The 18068-nt window shown below is 42.5% G+C and overlaps 1 protein-coding gene across 1 annotated transcript in view; it reads left to right on the top strand.

The window, feature by feature from the left end:
* IKZF3 (IKAROS family zinc finger 3) overlaps positions 1–18068 on the top strand; it is a 34300-nt gene that overhangs the window by 6257 nt on the left and 9975 nt on the right. Inside the window, exons 4-7 of the mRNA XM_014311010.2 lie at positions 262–372; positions 14095–14355; positions 15028–15195; positions 16112–16228. Of these exons, the coding sequence (XP_014166485.2) occupies positions 262–372; positions 14095–14355; positions 15028–15195; positions 16112–16228 (657 nt within the window). The remainder of the gene's footprint in view (positions 1–261; positions 373–14094; positions 14356–15027; positions 15196–16111; positions 16229–18068) is intronic.

Here is an 18068-nt window from a genome sequence, read left to right as displayed (position 1 = left end):
TTCCTGCTGCCATTTAGAATAAACTCCAGAATATTTGGATCTGAGCAAAAGCTGAAAATTTGTTCCAGGTGTGTGTGAGAGTTTGTGTAGGATTTTGGGAAGTGAAATAATTCCCCAAAGTGCAACCAGTGCATCTGTAGAAATAACATTGTGGGTACTGTCAGCAGTGCTGGGAGTGTGCAGGTGCTTTCTTTGAGGGAATCACCTGGAAATATTCTTGGAGAATAAATAGTTAATTTTTTTTGCCTTTTTTTTTTCCAGAGGAACAAGAGGATTTGACAGACTGTAATCTGAACAAATCCCAGGAAATGGAAAGCATGGATAATGTGGAAGATATGAAGGAACACAATCAGTCTAATGAAGAAGCAGGAGGTAAAGTAGAGTTAGAATTCTGATAAATAATAATTGTATTTTGTCTTTTTATTCATCTGATTATGCTATGAGAGCATGCCTTTAAAAGGAATAGCAATACAATTCATTTGGAGCATTTCAACACATTCTAAAGAGGAGCAACACTTTTCCATCAGGGAACCTTACGTGCATTTTAGCAAGGTCAGTTTTACAGGATCTGTGAAATATGGATGGGAAGATAAAAGAGCAAGTGCATCTGGTGAGCCTCTAATGTGTGTGCTAACAAATTCCTAACAGCAGTTTGCATAGGCAAATCCTGTGTTAGGAATGCAATTTTTATTTATGCTAAGTACTTTCATACCTAAAAAATAACTTGATAATTTATTCCTTTTTTTTTTTTTGAAAGAAAGAACAAGTTATCTCAAATTCACAGGACCACTCAAACCTGTAAAATTTAAAACTGTAGCAGTCATGTTGTATTTTAAACTGGGGGTGAAAGGGAGGTTGGTCAGTTTTCCATGTTTATTGATGAAGAAAATACCCTTCCTATAGGTCTGAGATAAAACATAGGGATTAATTAAAATAGTAAATTAATATGTACTGTCTTTAAAAACCAGCAGGCCCTCTTCATTAATAGGTAGAAGATAGCAGCAGCTCCTGAAACTTGGCAATTGTACAGAGCTCGGGGTTTACGTGTGTCCATGACACATGTGTTGAATTTCTTCCGCGCTGTAGAATCTCCTAAACTGAAATCTCAGCATGAACAACAGTTCCTGCCCATGATCTGAGAGTGTTCATCCGTGCCAGGGCCTCAGCCACAACCAGTGAGGGGTGTGCCTGCTGGAGGATGTGGGGCACGTGTCTTGGGCACAGCACACATGGTGTCACCAGTGTCACAGGGCCTTTCTGTGACACAAGTCCACGGCAGTGAAGCAGCATCAAGGGAAATTACGGCTGTGGCTTTGGGTAGGAGTTTGAGGTAGAGTTTGTATCACATGAATCAAGTAAATCACTAAAGAATTATGTGTTTTGGCTGTGTAAGTAGCTTCGGTTGTTCCCTCTAATGTTAATGTGATTATTTTGCAGAGGTTATACTTTTGCATTATTAAAGACCAAATGTTTTTATTGGTTAACAAATTGCAAGCAAACATAAAACACTCAAGGGAGTGGTGAGATGAATCTCAGTCAAGGATCTACAGTGCCAGTATCTGGAACTGCTGGTGTTTGGCCTTTATGTACAGACATCACACAGGTTTTCTGACCAAATTTGATGTCTGGATTAGGATGAAAAGCCTTGTGTCCCCAGAGCAGCTGCTGCTTAGCAGGACTCTACAGTTGAGATTAGCTCATTATAGATATCTGCAATGTAGAGCCTGCCTTGGGCAGGTGAGTTCTGCTCTGCTTACCCTAAATGCAGATGTTTAATAGAATAGACAGAATATGGAAGACTTGAGCATTTCCTACAACCAAGGCAGCTGATCTCTCAGATCCCACAGGACATAAAATATTCACAGCCATGCTCCAGCTGTTTGTCCACCCCTTGCACCAATTCCACTCTCACTGGCTCACTTCTCCCTGTGCTTTCCCAGTGTCCCAGCCCTTCACTCCTCCTGCTCACTGAGCTGTGGGTGCAGGAAACCAGGACAGGGTTTTTTTCCCAAATCCCCCAGTACTGACCACCTGAGAGGAGTTACTGTAGCTTCTTCCCACCTTCCCTTTCCAGGAGCCATGTCTACACTATTCACATGCAGCATCCAGGCATGAATTTGTTTTTGTTGTCTTTTCCTGTTCTCTGGCTGCCCTGTGCCTGCAGTACCATTTCCCACCCTCTTTTCCATACATTTTAGTCAGGAACAACTTGGACACGTGAGAGACTGTGTCAGTACAGCTCTTACCATTCATTTTTTATATCGGTGCTGATCTCTTAAAGTCTCTTTGCCATTTGTTCTGGAATGCAAACACTGAAAATTTACATCTCAAAGACAATGCTATAAATATCAATAAAACATCATTTCCCTCCAGCAGCCTCCCTTACCATTAGAGCTCATTCATTATAAAGTGAGTATGAGCCTTCACTACCACAGTGCCCCATTCCTTGCTGCTCACTGTAGGAATAAATCCACGACTGCAAGGAGAAAGCTGCTTCAAATGCACAAAAAAGGTACCTCCAGCATCTCCATGCGAAATGGCACAAAATAAAATATACATAGTGTTTGCTTCAGTGCTTCACACACTGTTCTCTGCAGTCATTCTGATACCGGAAGCACAATAAATCTTAAATATTTAAGCATGCTGTGCTAGTACTCCAGGCCCTGCAACGATCAGTAGGTGCACTTAAATTTCCACCCAACAACACCAGTTCAGTTGCTATTGGAGACTGAAATTCACAAATAATCTCAGTTTTCATGTCATGCTCTCTATAAAATAGCAGCAGCTCTGTTAGTCCCTGAGCAGTCCTCGTGGGTCACTAACTACTGTCTGACTTCTATAAATGAAACCACATTTTGACAGTGCTGTCCTGGTGGGAGGATTATCTTTTGGGGATCACTAACCCTGGTAAAATGAATATATAATATACTCCAGGATCACAGAATAGAAATATCATCAGTATTGGTGATGGCTTTTGGGAAAAGGATTATATCCTGCCTACACCTGAAAAGCCTATCAGTTAATAAAAACCAAAAAGCTCTGTTTCTTTATTTGGCACATGGATACGATCACTAATCCCCCCATTTTATATCAAATTTAAACAGAAATAATGAAAAAATGTTTATGTGGTTCTCATAAATGTTAATCATGTTTGTGAGTGAGCAATTCCAGCTTCCCAATTCATGGCTGATGACAGCCTGCAATAGAAACCTCTCCTTTTTCTCTCCTGAACCCCCACACGATCCGTGCCCCCGGGGTTTGTTCCATCTGCTGAAGGCCATCATGGGAACACGAGGCCACTGACTCATGGAGAGAGATCAGGCCTTTGATAACCTGCTTTCCACTGCCTTAGTATGTCTGTAACATGTTTTTCTCCAGCACAATTCTGGCTGGTTTTTCCATGTCTTGTCAGCCATCCCTAGTGAGTAGGAATCTCCCAGTTTCTCGGACTACGTGTTTTTGTGAGTCTTGCATTATTCATGGGTGACACTGTGAGTATGTTGTGGGGAATTATTCTGAGGCTTTGAGCAGAAGCTGGACCTGTTTAAATCTAGATATTGTCTGATTTGGTTTGGTGGAGCCTTTTATACTACAAGTGGCACTGGGATCCTTTTAAAATCTTACAGACAGTTAATAAAAGCACTAAATTAATGTATAGGGCTAAAACACCATAGCTGGAGCTCATTTGGTATGAAAAAAATCCACTTTTCCAGCAAACAGTTTTGTATTTGTACTTCTCTGAGCCTGTGCAAACACACCAGCTCATGGTGTTTTTTATGTGTGTCCTGACACAGGTGAGATGCCATTCCATGGAAACAACTCAACTTGTCCTACTCCACCTCCCTGTTAAACAGGCTTCCATGATGATCAGTGCTAACTATCGGGCAAACAATTAGGCAGCAGGCTATAGTAAAATGGTAATTAAAAGCTTGATGGGGAAGAAGGAAAAAAAAAGAAACAAAACCCCCTTTTCTTGCCTCAAGGGACTGGAAGCTGCACGCTGTGGTGCACATGGTGTATGCTTGCCTGCAACCATAAAAATACACCGTTCCCATGGTGCTTCCTGTGTCTAGTCTGAAAAGAGACAAGCAATGAGGGGGGAGGGAAGCTCTTGATTTCCCCTGTTTCTTCATGTGCCCCCAACACTGTTACCTTCGGTGGCCAAAGTTGACACATCTTTAATTTAAAAATTACATTTAAAAAGCCACGTTCCTTCCTCTGGGAGTCGCAGTCAAGCACGAATGTTTAATTATGTCTTAATTCTCTCAGCTGTTGAGGCAGACAACTTTTGGGGTGTTATGAATGTCAGCGAGCTTTCATGGTTGTGAGCTAAAAAGAGATAAAAGCCACATTTGTGGTTTATGGATGTTAATTGCTGCTGCACTGAGGTGTGTGAGGGGGGCGGTTGAAAGGCTGGAGAGAGGCAGGAGAGGTGACAGAGCCTCACTGGGGCGCTCAGCGAGGTTCCAGCGGTGCTGCAAGAACATGCACTTATCTGCTTGGAAAGGAAGTGCCGTTTTTTATCAGAATATTTCATCTCCCAAGCCCAGCTCGAGCCCCGGCGCTCATGGGACTTGGGGTTATCTCACAACATCAGCAGAAGTTCACTGCAAGGGGATTTCTGTAGTGTTAAACCCAACAAGGAGCCTGTGCTGAACGGGTCAGGCTTCTCTGGGGGCTCTACTGGGACTGAAAGCCGCGTTTTCCTTATCAACAAACGATCCTCTTGACTTTGTTTAACAGGAATGCTGCCAGGCACGCTCGGTGACATCAACGGGGCGGTGGTGTCACCCAGCCTGTAAATGATTGACATCAGCTGGACTATCCTGAGCACTCAGCACTGACACAGGCACTCGGATACTCTGATTGCCTGCAGATAATCAGAGAGTGCAGCTATTTCTCGTTCTAATTAACCCATTGTAGTGGTTAGAAAATAGAATTTACTTTTGGGATATCCTGATTCCCAGTGGAAGCTCTGAGACAGAACAAGGGCTGGAAAGAGGATGGATGCACAATTATTCAATAGATGATGGGCTTCATTCCATAACTTCTAAAACTCCATTTTTTTTCCACTTGTTCTACAATGTGTATCTTGGATCCATACAAAATAATTCCCTGAAATTACAGGTGAGAGAAATATTTATTCCTTTGGCGTCAAAATAAAATCTAGTCCAAAACTGATGAGTTGTGATCCCTGCTGTCTCCCCCCAGCAGAAAATAAGTGAAGATGCAGAAAATGGCTCTGGGAACTCAAATCACATGTTATTGTAGGAAATAACCTATTTTTGGAAATACAGATTAGTGAAAAGGAAATCAGTTTATGGGGATGAGTCACATTTTGCCCCCAAACCAGGCTGTTCATTCGGCACAAAATGAGAGTTGAAGGGACAGGTTCACTGTTTATGCTACTGAAAAAGTTTCGAGAAAGGGAAACAGATCCACAAGAGTCAAAACTTTGCTGGAATATATACAAATAGCTCCCTGAGCATTGGAATTGATGGCTCTTTTGTCTCGTTGCTGACTGTCTTTTAACTGAACTGTGCAGAGTTTGCAGCGGGTGCTCCATGCCTGTTTCACCTGGGGCTCCCCGGGCCGGCGTTGCCGTGTCCTCAGCGCTGCATTCTCTCCGCTTCTTGTTCCGTCTTTAGTTCCTTCTGCTCTGCAGGAGCTTTTGGGAATTCATAAATTGGGAGCTCGGCTGGCTGTACTCCCGAGGAGCAGCGTGTGGCTGCGCTCACCTGCCGCGCGTGGAGCCGGGATCCTCTCCTGCTCCCCCCCCCCCGGGAGCGCCTCCGGGAGCTGCAGGTGCTCCCGACTCTCGGGGTCTCTAGCTGCTCAGAGCGACCCCGAGAAATGTTAAAAAGTTTCTTTTCCCAGCTCAGCACTCGAAGAAGGAGTCAGAGCTCTTCATTTCTCTGTCTCAAGGTTGTTTATTGTTTCTTATCTATAAAATTTTTTCTCCTGTCCAGCCGAGGTTCACTCAGCAAGACAGTCCCAGGCACTCTGCCTCCCTGGGGAGGTGTTATCTTTTTATACTAAAAACTACGTGTACAATATTTGCCATAACTCCCCAATTCCTATCACCTATATTAGACAGTGAGCTTCTACTCTAAACCAATCCAAAAGTGCCAACATCACAGCAGAAGATGGAGGCCAAGAAGAAGAAGAAAGGCTGAAAGGCTGGCCATGCCCAGATTCCTCCATCTTGCCCCCTGAACCCCTGTTCTAAAAACCCCAAAAAATCTATTTTTCATCCCGTGATAAATTCACTATCAGTCTACTTAAACTGTCATGGCTTGCAGATCTTCATATAAGGTTGGTCATGAGCTCCATGGGTCATAATCAAACCACAGGTGTCTGTGCCAGGGTTTCTGAACCCCTGGTAGGGGTCTTGGCTGTTCAGGTCAGCCAGAGAGATGTCCTGAGTTCCAACACCCGATGGGTGCTTTGAGCAATCCTCCTCTTCCCTGGAGGGCTGGATTTGTTGTGCAGACTCTCAGGAACGTTTAGGATGGGAAAGAGCTATAAGATCTTACAACTGTAAGAGCTGTAAGATCAGTGTTACTAAGGGAACACAAAGTGGATGCACTCGTTTCTCTACAAGGCTGTGCTAAAAGTAAACTACAAATATTTGATTAAAGAACCTCAAATAGAAGACAACACAGGTGAAATCCAAAATTTAAGTCAAGATTATTTGCTACTGGAATTTTTTTATAGTTCAATCAAATCATTTCAAGGTGTTCAAGGCCATCTGAACCAAGCTCCTGCCTTCAGCCGATATGTGTTAAAATTCCTCAGGTATTTATCACAGATTTCCCTGTTCTTCATATTGTTTTATCTTATTTTCTCTCTGTGTTTAATTTTTCTTACAAGAATATATTGCATTGTCAGGAAGGCTCCCAGGAGATGAATTTACAAAGATTAAATGAAATGATACATTCAATTTCTCAGGTTTGAAGTTCATTTGAAGCACAGTTGACCAGAGCTGACTGTGCCTGAGTGGTCACATTAGTGATTGGTCCCTTGATATAAGTAATGCCAGTGATTATCTGAATTTAACATGTGGCCTTTCTCAGTCTGACTGTTGGGTCCAGATGTTCTCTGATTAACTGTCTCATTGAAGTCTGATTTAACGGTTGTGATTGTATCTGCCTTGCTGGACTTCAGGAATTGTCATTTTAGAAATGTTTTCTCTGGGTGATTGTATCTTAACGGCAAAGGAAGAGCTTGTGCAGTTTCATCTTTTTCTGTGTTTTTTTTTTTTGTAAGATGGAGACTTTAAAGATAGTCAGATCTGAAAGGATAATGTTAACAGGTGTCAAAATTAAAATAAATTTCATCTGGGACAGGTGTTGGAAAACCTGGGCCCTGCAGGCCTGAGGATGTGGGATGGCATTCCCTCTGTGCTCCCCTCCAGCACTGGGGGTGTAGAAAGTTGAGTAAAAATGGCAAATTATTGCCACTTTTTAAAATTAAACAACCAAAATACAATCCCACAGTAGTTTCAGCATACACTAGCTATAGTTTTCCAGCCCCTAGTCCAATTTGTCCCAGGGAAGATCATTCTGCTTCCCCAAATTCAGCTTGTAGTTTCAGTTAAGAGCATTTAAATGCAGTTAAATGAAGTTAAATTCCATTTCCTTCTCTAAACTCAGCACTGCACAATGTTGCTGTGCACTTTGTCCTGTTTTACTCCAGCTTTGGGAACACTCAGTTTTGGGGAATATTTCTCCTTTACCCTTATTTCTGTTAGTATAACTTCAACATAATTTGGAAACCTTTAGAATGAAAATCCTAGAAAAACACTGGAGTATGATTAGGCATAAAATGATAATAGAGGGGAAATACTGTGTGTGAAATCATGGATTTCCACAGGAATATTAATCTTTCTAAGAAAAATCCTTGTTTTAAGTAAGATGCTTGAAGAACCAGTTACATAATTCAAGTTTCCTGACTCACATGAGCTTGGAAACGATTTGTGTTGTTTGGTAGCTGTTATTTTGCAATTAATTGTACCACTAGATAAATTACACTATGCTTTAATGATAGAGAGGCACTGATATTAATGAAGTAGAAAATACACATCTGAGCACTTGGAAAATGATGCCTGGCTGATTTTTTTTATTTTCTTTCCAATTCTCAGTGCTGCATTTCAATTTGATTTGTTTCTATTTTTGTTTCAAGTCACAATAAAACCAAGGAGACTCATTACCATTGAGCCTGCACTCCACAAAGGGGAATGATGAAAGTTTCTCTGCTATATTTAGAAGTGAAATTTCCACCAGGTGCATTCTGCACTGGGTCATTTAGGAATTACCCCTCACATCTGCCTTAGAAAACATCTAAACAAAATAAGTACTAGTTAATTTTTTTTTTGTATTGAAGTGACTATTGAACAACACTAAGAAAATACTAAAGAAAATACTAATACAACACTAAGAAAATACTAGAAGGCACAAAGATAAAATAAACCCAAAGCCAATATGCCCAAGTAATAAATGCAATATTTGGGACTTTTAGTGCAGAAGTCTCTGCTTTAGCCTGTAGTGACACAAAAAGGGACCTGAGGAATGGGACAGGCCCAGTCTGCACCCTGCAAGGGCATTCCTTGTCACCATGTCCTGGTTGGGGTGGTTGTCTCTGCTGTCTGGCTGCAAGTTAATTCTGCTCTGAGGTGATTGCTCTTTCTTTGTTGGCAAACAATGATCTCATAGCAGCTGTTGGGAAAAAGGGAGCCCAGGCTGGAGTCAGAGGGAAAACAAACCAGGGTGGGCCAAAAAGGCTTGAAATCCTTTCCCTTCCCTAGATGGATATCTGCAGTGGGGTAGAAGGAAAACATGGAGAAAAATTGTCTTAACTCTGATAGTGTTGCCTCATTAAAAAAAAAAAAACAAACTCATGTTGCTATTGTGTCATTTCACATTTTATAATTTCCCATTAGTTACAATGCCCAAATTCTCACTATATACATGTGATTGTCTTCTTCTTGTTTGAGGAAAAAAAACTTAGGCATAGCATTGTTTATTTTAATTATTTTCCTCTGGTTTATTATTTTTATGGGATATACTACTCTCTTTATTCACTAAGGATAATGGAAATTTTTTATTCATGACTTATCTTTGCCCCCAGTGTGTTGATTCCATTGCTGAGGTGTTTCTCACAAACATGCAGGATTCTGCCTTGAATCTGGAAACTCCGCTGACTTTTTCAGCTTCATCACTCTCTGAATCTCTCATTCTGGGAGGGGAGCAGCTCTGGCATGTGTCTGTAGGGTTTTGTGGGGATAACAGTGATGAATCATCAGTTAATACCTGTCAAACCCAGGTAGTCACAAGAACCCTCCAATATCGACTCCCTTCTTGTTCCTCAGCATCTGAATCCCATTAACAGCTGTCAAAACCTGGTAAACTATTTATATGCTTTCACAATTTGTTTAATTGGATAGTTAGGAAATGGCATACAAGAAAAGCTTTCCTTTTTGCTTTTTTTTTTTTTTTCCTTTAGTCTGGCTGAACATCTGTAGCATTAGGGGCTCATTATCTCTGAATTGGCACAGCAAATCAGCAGCATCATTAAAATGCCACATTAAGATGATTAAGTTTCTTTGTTACCCAGTTGACTTTTTGCATGTGCTGAGGATTTCACGATTATGACCCCACTCCTTGTAAAACACTTGAGCTACATCACCCTTTCCTGCCGTTGTCTTTAATGGCTTCTGGGTTTTATTCCTTGTGCTTTTCCCATCGCTCCTGGTAAACTTTGCTTAACAACAGGACAAAACTTAGGTTTTCTCCTCTGTATTTGATGCCAGAGTCTCAAATTAAATAGAGAATTTGGGGGGTTTTCCTTCTGAAACTTCCTCCTAGAGAAAACAGCTAAGATTCAGAAATCCTTGAACTTGCCCTAATTATTTGGCTCTCTTGACATTTTTATTTCTGCATTTTCAGCCTGGAGAAGAGAGATTGTATGGAGATGTCAGAGCAGCCATCCACTATCTGAAGGGACCTAAAAGAAAGCAGAGAGGGGCTCTGCTTCAGGAACAGGAGTGACAGGACAAGGGTGAATGGCTTTAAGCTGAAAAAGGGAAAATTTGTGTGGGATATATGGCAGAAATTCCTCCCTGTGAGGGTGGGGAGGCCCTGGCACAGAGACGCTGTGGCTGCCCCATCCCTGGGAGTGTCCAAGGCCAGGGTGGATGGGGCTTGGACCAGCCTGGGAGAGTGGAAGGTGTCCCTGCCCAGGGCAGGGGGTGGGACTGGATGAGCTTTAATGTCCTTCCAACACAAACCCTTTGTGATTCTATCATTTTATAGAGCACACACAAGCACTGTTTGGGTGGTGACTCAGTCTGAAGTTGCCACCGCAGCTTTATTTTGGATTTTTTCCAGAACCCATTGTTTTTACAATGTTTCAGGTGAAACAAAAATATTACTCTGGAGTATGTCTTTCATCTTGTAATCATCTCCCCAGGAAATGAAACCATGTGCATCAGCCTTAACGCATCACACCAGCACTTTGTTCTGTAAAAGCTGCAGCTTTTTTTTTTCCTCAGTGTATATTAACTCCATGAACTGCCTCAAGAAAAATAGTTCCCTGGCTTGGACTCTATGAATGCTTTTTTTTCTCTTACAACCTCTTTGCTTGCCTAATAGAAGAGATGATGGCACTTATTTTTTCCACTGTTAGTGTTTTTAGGGATAATTGTGTTTTTCCTCAGTTAAATTTCCCTATTCTACATGAAGTCACAGCTTCCTTCCTCTTGATTAAGGCAGACCAGTCTGGAAACTCCCTGATCTAATAAAATATGTTGATATGATTTTTAAGTGACAGATACAAACCTTCCACACATCTGCCAATTTCCTGATCACATGGTATTCCCTGTGCATGCCAGTACAGAGAAAAGTCTGGGCTGAAAAAGTAATCTGGTGGCTCCAGACTCTGCAATCACTTGGTTAATTTTAGTACAGCCTATACCAAGCCATCTTTTCTTCAGACTGCTTTGCACTTAAGCTGTCTCTGTCTGGCTGTCAGGAGGTGAAGCAGCACCTAAACCATCACAGGTGAAAAAATCCCAACCCTTCTAATTTCTATTTGGGTTTAAAAAGCCCATTCCCTTGTGTCCTTTCTTGGTGCCAATCATCAGAAGGTAAATTTTCCCATGGAAATCGTTCAAATGCCTACAAGAAAACACTTGAACTTTGGATGCCATGGACAGCTGAAACAGCCCCTGTTTTTAGCAGAGGCAGTGATGGAAAAGCCTTGATCAAAACTCAGGTGCATCCTCCTCTGTTACTACAAGGAAACACAAGCTTTATGTGCAGTGTGGAAACTGCAGAGGTGATTATTTTCCACGGTGGAATCATAAGATGATTTGCCCAGTTTGCATCAGTCCCCAAGGATGTGCCATGGGGGGCTCAAACCAGTGCCCACACTGTGCCACACAGACCCTGGCACAGCTCTGGAGCTGTGAGCCAAGCACTGTGATGAGAAAGGCAAGCAAACAGCACAGAAGCCTCTGTTGGAGGTCACAGCTTGGCCTCCACTGCTGAAAACTGTGTGAGATGCAGACGAAAGGTGAGACGTTGAGTAGAAAGTGGGAATTGAAATTGTTTCTGAAAGCACCAACAAGGTGCAGCTGCACTGGGTACTTCCTTTTACCATGCTGGGCAGGATGTAGCAAATTATTTTGGAACAGCCTCCTTTTTTGAGAGGGAAAAAACCAATCAACCAACCAAAAAAATCTTCTTTTTTTTTTTCTTTTTTGCCTCCTGGGAAAGGGATGGGTGTTGAAATCTCCTTTCAGCAGCTGGCAATCATTTTTCCTTGGAAAATGGAAATGGTTGTATAAACTAATTTTGAAAGAATCTTGATAACAAGATCACCCTCACACCCTTGGACGAGGAGTTGGCAGCAGAAGGCACCTGCAGAGGAAGTTCTGTTTTTGTGGAAGCAGGAATCTGTGGGATGGAAACAGAGCTGATACTGAAGGATCCACAAAGAAAACCAGCCCATTTTTGGGTGCATCTGGAGCTCCCTGTGACCTTCTGAGAAAACACCTGAACCCACCTGAGCTCATCCAGGACTGGGGCAGCAAGTCCCACCAGCAAAATCCAAATATTTTCCAGGATAGGGGATAAAAACACACAGTATGGGAGAAAACCCCTTTCTTCCATCAATATCCCCATCGATGGAGAGCACGAGAGGGATCTCAGAGTTTTCCACAATAGTGTGGGGTCTGGTTTAGGAGAAAGAAACCATCCCCACCTATTTCCCCCAGCTCAGCCCAAAGTCAGACAGACTGGTAGAGCTTAATACAATCAATTAGGACAGAGGAGTGATTTTCTCCCTAAAATGTAGCTGAAAATGTTGATTTCATGAAATTCTAGGTTTCCAGATCTTTGTTTTTCAACGTTGCTTTTATGTCGCCACCTCATTTTCACTGCCACCCATTGTTTGTTCTCAGCATTTGATGTGGTTTATTACTCAGAACCAGAGCTAATACATATTCAGCAGTTCATGTTCTGTACTTTGGAGAAGGGACAAGTGATTCAGTGCCAGATTGAACTGTCTAATCCTGGGCTGGAGGGAGGAGCAGGTGGCCAGAGAACAAGGCTCAAACAGGAAGCCATGTGCTGCATCTCATGGTGCTCCTCTTCACTCGGGAGTTCGAGGCACAGCTTGAGTTCCAACCTTTGTCTCTTGTCAGAGAACCATGGAATGGCTTGAGTTGGAAGGACCTTAAAACTCATCCAGTCCCACCCCCTGCCTTGGGCAGGGGCACTTTCCACTCTCCCAGGCTGGTCCAAGCTCCATCCAGCCTGATCTTGGACACTCCCAGGGATGGGGCAGCCACAGCTTCTCTGGAAACCTGTGCCAGGGAGGAATTTCTTCCATCTAGCCAACCTCAGTTTTCTCTCTTTCACCTTAAAGCCATTCCCTCCCATCCTGTCACTCCAGCTCATGATGAATTGTCCCTCTCTGGTTCCCTTGTGACCCCTTCAGATGCTGGAAGGTGCTGTGAGGTCTCCACACAACTCTTCTCCAGGCTGTCCCAACTTTTCTCAGCCAGCTTTAAGCAGAGCAAAAAGCTGTCCTGGCAGTTATTAATGATTTTAATGGAAGTGCTGGTAGTGCTGGAGTTAATTGTGGAAAGGAAATTCAGCACGCTAAGCTGGGAATCATCAGTTGTTTATATAGTGTGACCAATTTGCTTGCATTTTTACTCTTTAGTAAATCATTAGCTGCCTGTTACATCCACCTTTGTCATGGAGCTGCATTCATTTAGGCCATGCCTCTGGATTCCTCTGGGCTGGAACCTGTTTGAAGGCCATGGATGTTGATCTTCAGGAGGTGTCAGGTTCTTTGCCACATCCTCACAAAATCAGGAAAGTCTTCTGGCATTTCTGGGATACATTTATTTATCAGGAAACCCTTACCCCGTCTCTGCTAGTTTTACTCACATTGTAAATCAAGATTATCAACGGCTCCTCACACATCTGAGAGCTATGGATAAAAACTGTGATTTGCAAGTGAAAACTGGGATTATTGGCTAGGTTTAACTAGTGAGAATCTATCCCATGGGAGAGCTGAGAGTCCTTCACTGATCAGACATATTTCCTAGGCTTGTTCTAAGCACCAGAGGTTCCACAGGAAGGTATAAGATATAATTACTTATTAAATTTATGTTTTTCTGTATTACCAATTCACAGAAGCAACCTGAAATGCTGATTTCTATAAAAATAATACTTGTGAGTGGTGTGAAAAAGTGTTTTCTTTTGAATCCTGGCTAGTAATTTCAGGAAATGTTTGTACTGTATTATACATTCGTAATCTGTAGAAGGAAGTTCTCCATCAACGATAATTACCAGGCAGGTTAATTGCTTTCAAGGGTTATCTCACTGTGAGTATCACTAAGTGTCCATGACCGGTGAAGTTCCACATCTCAACTTCATTTCTTCATCTCCATGTCTCAACAAAACTTTTAGGAAGATTGATACTGTTGTTTTATATAATTTTAGTGCATTTTTTTCCTAAGGTACCTCACTGTGGATAAGATTAGCCTTTTTTCACTCCTGTGCTTTGTTTTACCTGCAGATGATGTGATTCAAGTGAAAGGTGAATACAATGAAAGGGAGGAGAATGCTTTAAATTCCGAGCCAATGGAAAACCTGGAAGAATCTGAACTGCCTTACACATATCCCAGAGAATATAACGAATATGAGAGCATTAAACTGGAAAGACACTCGGGTTCATATGACAACGTCAGGCCAGCTAGTGGAAAGATGAATTGTGATATCTGTGGATTAGCCTGCATTAGCCTCAATGTCTTGATGGTTCATAAGCGTAGCCACACTGGTAAATATCCCTCTGTTGTTCTTGTAAGAGCTGGAGTACTGAAAATAAGATAATTTTTAATCTAGACTGGTTATTTTTAAAAAGGATACCAAAATCAGGGTTTCCTTGTTCTGTCCTTGACGCCACATGTGATCTTTATCAAGTTACTCGCTGTTCTGTGCCTCACTTTACCCACCTTTCTTCTTATCAGGATTGAATAGTATTAAAAGCAAGTTGGTGAGGCATTTTAAGAATTTTGGATGAAAGGCACTATGTAATGCAGTATTTCTGGCACAAAGCAAAAGTTAATTTGGTGTTGTGCTGCCATTTTCAGTCTGTATATAAATTTCTCGCTGTGCCATACTTTGGCAACAAACCAATGAGCATCTTAAGTTTCAGCCTGCAGTAAGATAAGAATTTTTTTTCCTTCTAAAAATTGCTGGCTTGTTGGAATCAGCCTCCTCCAGAGCTCTTCTTTCCATGGAAGAACTGTGCAGTGCTTTCCATAGTCCTACATATGCTACGAGCAGCTCTGACACCAGAGCTGCACCTCCCTCCCACTGAAGCCACACTGTGTGTGTTTCTATAGAAAGAAATCAATCCAATACCTCATTCTTTCCTCTTCCAAAAAGGCAGAGGACAGCATGATACCCACGTAACCATTAAATGTCCTTTTCTGTATGTCATTTTAAGGTGAACGGCCATTCCAGTGTAATCAGTGCGGAGCTTCCTTTACTCAGAAGGGAAACCTCCTCCGCCACATTAAACTACACACAGGGGAAAAACCTTTTAAGTGTCACCTGTGCAGTTATGCCTGCCAGAGGAGGGATGCGCTTACGGGTCACTTAAGGACACATTCTGGTAAGTGACTTCACAGGCACTCCATGTGGTTTGGATGTGTGTCACTGGGACACTCGGTGTGGAAAAGACAGACAGCAAGGTTTGCTCAGCCTGTGAAAGGCTCAACACAGAGCAGTGACCACTCACTGGTGCTTCTAGAACTGGCTCTGCTCTTGGTGCAGAGAAAGGGGCCACGGGAGCCATGTCACAGCCCACAAACCTGCTTGCACAAATAGCTCCATGGTGTTTTCACAGAATCGTTTTGGTTGGAAAAGACCTCCAAGCTCATGAAGTCCAACCTTTAACCCATCACGACCTTGTCAGGTCATTTTCATACGAGTGCAGCTGGCTGTGCCAGCAATCTCTGAACGTGAGGAGAGTGTGAGATGTGCTTTGCTGGGATTCCATTCTGAGCAGTGAGGAAAATCCTAGGAGCATAATTGCAGGCAGATAACTATTGCCACCTCACTGTGGTGTAGTGCCTTTCATCTGAATCTCTTAAAATGCTCAACAGATGTTTCTTTTTAAGCCTGGTAGGGTGTTCTGTCAATTTTACAAATGGGGAAATGGAGGCACAGAGCTGAGGTGACTTGGATTTCAAGTCAGGTATAACTCAATCTTAGCTATCCCAGTTCTGCAGGAGCCAGGCTGTGCTTGCCCTTGAATTTGTCTTTATCCTCTGTTCTACATGGACTCAGAAAGAAAACATTGATTCTAAATTAGAGGTGTTATCTCTGCACTTCACTGTACAGAAAAGGTTCAACCTCACAAAGAATCAAAGTTTAAAATTATCTTATCTGCCAAGGATAAATGAGATTTTGATTTAATCAAGACCAGCAGTGTAGTGCTGTCCCCCATCAGCACCATGCTTCAAGCAAGACAGTGTTTTAGTGGTCTCTTGTGGTTATTTTAATTCTTTTATTGTTTCTTTTTCTAGTGGAGAAGCCATATAAATGTGAGTTTTGTGGAAGGAGCTACAAGCAGAGGAGCTCATTAGAGGAGCACAAGGAGCGGTGCCGGACTTACCTGCAGAACGCTGGCATGTGTGAGGCTGGTGAGTTTATCACATTGCAGTGGTTTTGGGGTTTCAGTGCATTATGGGGCTTATAAAAGATCATCTGGTGAGCTGTTAACCCACAGCCTGAGAACAGCTTTTCCTACACTCCTTTTCAGTAACCTGAGGGGCTGTAATGTTCTAAAGGGGCTGGTTCATCGTAGCCCTCAGGCGCTTTTACTTTAATCACTTTTTTCTTTAAGTGTTACTTTGTGTAAAACATCTAAAATACTTTGTACCCAGCATTTCTGGAGGTGATGCTCAGTGAGCTAAATTATTCCTACATTAATGTTGTTTTGTGGCTCATTTTACAGGATGAGTTGTTGACAACCACGTGTTTGATGGTTCCTTTTCTGTTAGAATTTGCAGCAGTTTTAGTGACTTGGATCCAGGGCATACAAAGGGAGTGGGATCCCAAAAATCACTGACAGATCAGCTTAGGAGGGAATAAGAGGTAAAGGGCTGCTTTGAACATAGAGCTGCCTTTGGAAAAGATGAAATGTATCAAAACACGTTTTTTTCTTATTTTCCATTTTGCAGTCTCAGTGCTGCAGCTCCAAAATACTTTGGTGAAAAGTAATCACCATAATCTTTGTCCCTGCTTCACCCGAACTGCTCAAATCCTAAAATGAACTGTGTGATTTGGATCTCACAACACACCAGTAAGTCAGGAAAAAATTACTCTTCCCATTCAGAGTCAAGGAGTGGCTGTGACCTCCCAAAGAACTCTGTGACTGGTCTAAGAAGAGCTGAGGCCACAGTTTGAGTTCAGGCTCCCATCTTTTGCTATGCAGCCTTGAAAAAACACCAAATAATGGAAACATGGAATCACAGAGGGTTTGGGTTGGAAAGGACCTTGAAGATCATCCAGTAGCATAGGCAGAGACACCATCCACTAACCCAGGTTGCTCCAAGCCTTGTCCAACCTGGCCTTGGACACTTCCTGGGCAGCCACAGCTTCTCTGAGCAACCTGTGCCAGGGCCTCACCACCCTCACAGGGAGGAATTTCCTCCTAATAACTCTATTAACCACAGAAAGGACAAGATTCTGCAGGAATCATCACAAGCCAGGCCTGAAAATCAGTGTGAAGTGCCACTGGTAAGTGATAAAAATCTTGTGTACAGGGAATCCCTACACTGTGCAGAGTGTGTAGGCTGGTGTTTCAGGCTTTGTGACACATGCAAGAAACCTCCCAGAGAACCATGATTTACCAAAGTGTTTCATAGATAATTTTATAGTTTTGAGGGGGCTCTCTTCTTGTCAAAGTGACATATTTCTTAGAGCTTTTGAAAAGGTTACTGGTAATCAGCTCATCAGCAAGTTCTGGGTTTGGTGAGAACCCTTACACGTTGTAACTGTGGTTACACACATCACGGCCATCACCCAAAGTGTCCAGCTGTGAAAATGGAAAACATGAGAGCTGCTGCAGGTTTCTGCTTTGAAACAATTCTCATGGTTTAGATGCATTTCAGAATAGCAACATTCCCTCCTTATCCCAAACCTGTGGTGCAGTTCTTGCTGCAGCACTGCAAGGGAGCCTGAACTGGTCACAGGGAATGGAAATTCCCAGAGTGCCAAGAGGTGGCTGCTGCCCTGCCTTGGAGACCTTCACACCCTTACACAGATTGCAGTGTTAGGAAATTTTATGAAAAACAGGGACTCCTGGGGCATTTCTATCTAATTCTCTGGTATCAACAGGATGTTGGGTGGCAGAACCAGGGAGAGGGAAAGCTGGAAAGACTCTCAGGAGGTCATTTGCTATGTTTCATTTTTTCTCCCCCCTAAGTGTAGCACTTTGCATTTGTGTTTAGTAAACATCCTCTTTACATTACTGATCCT

This window comes from Geospiza fortis, unplaced genomic scaffold, assembly GCF_000277835.1.
Source record: "Geospiza fortis unplaced genomic scaffold, GeoFor_1.0 scaffold992, whole genome shotgun sequence".
NCBI lineage: Eukaryota > Metazoa > Chordata > Aves > Passeriformes > Thraupidae > Geospiza > Geospiza fortis.
The sequence above is the reverse complement of the archived record's forward strand: the minus strand, read 5'-3'. Positions and strand labels throughout refer to the sequence as shown.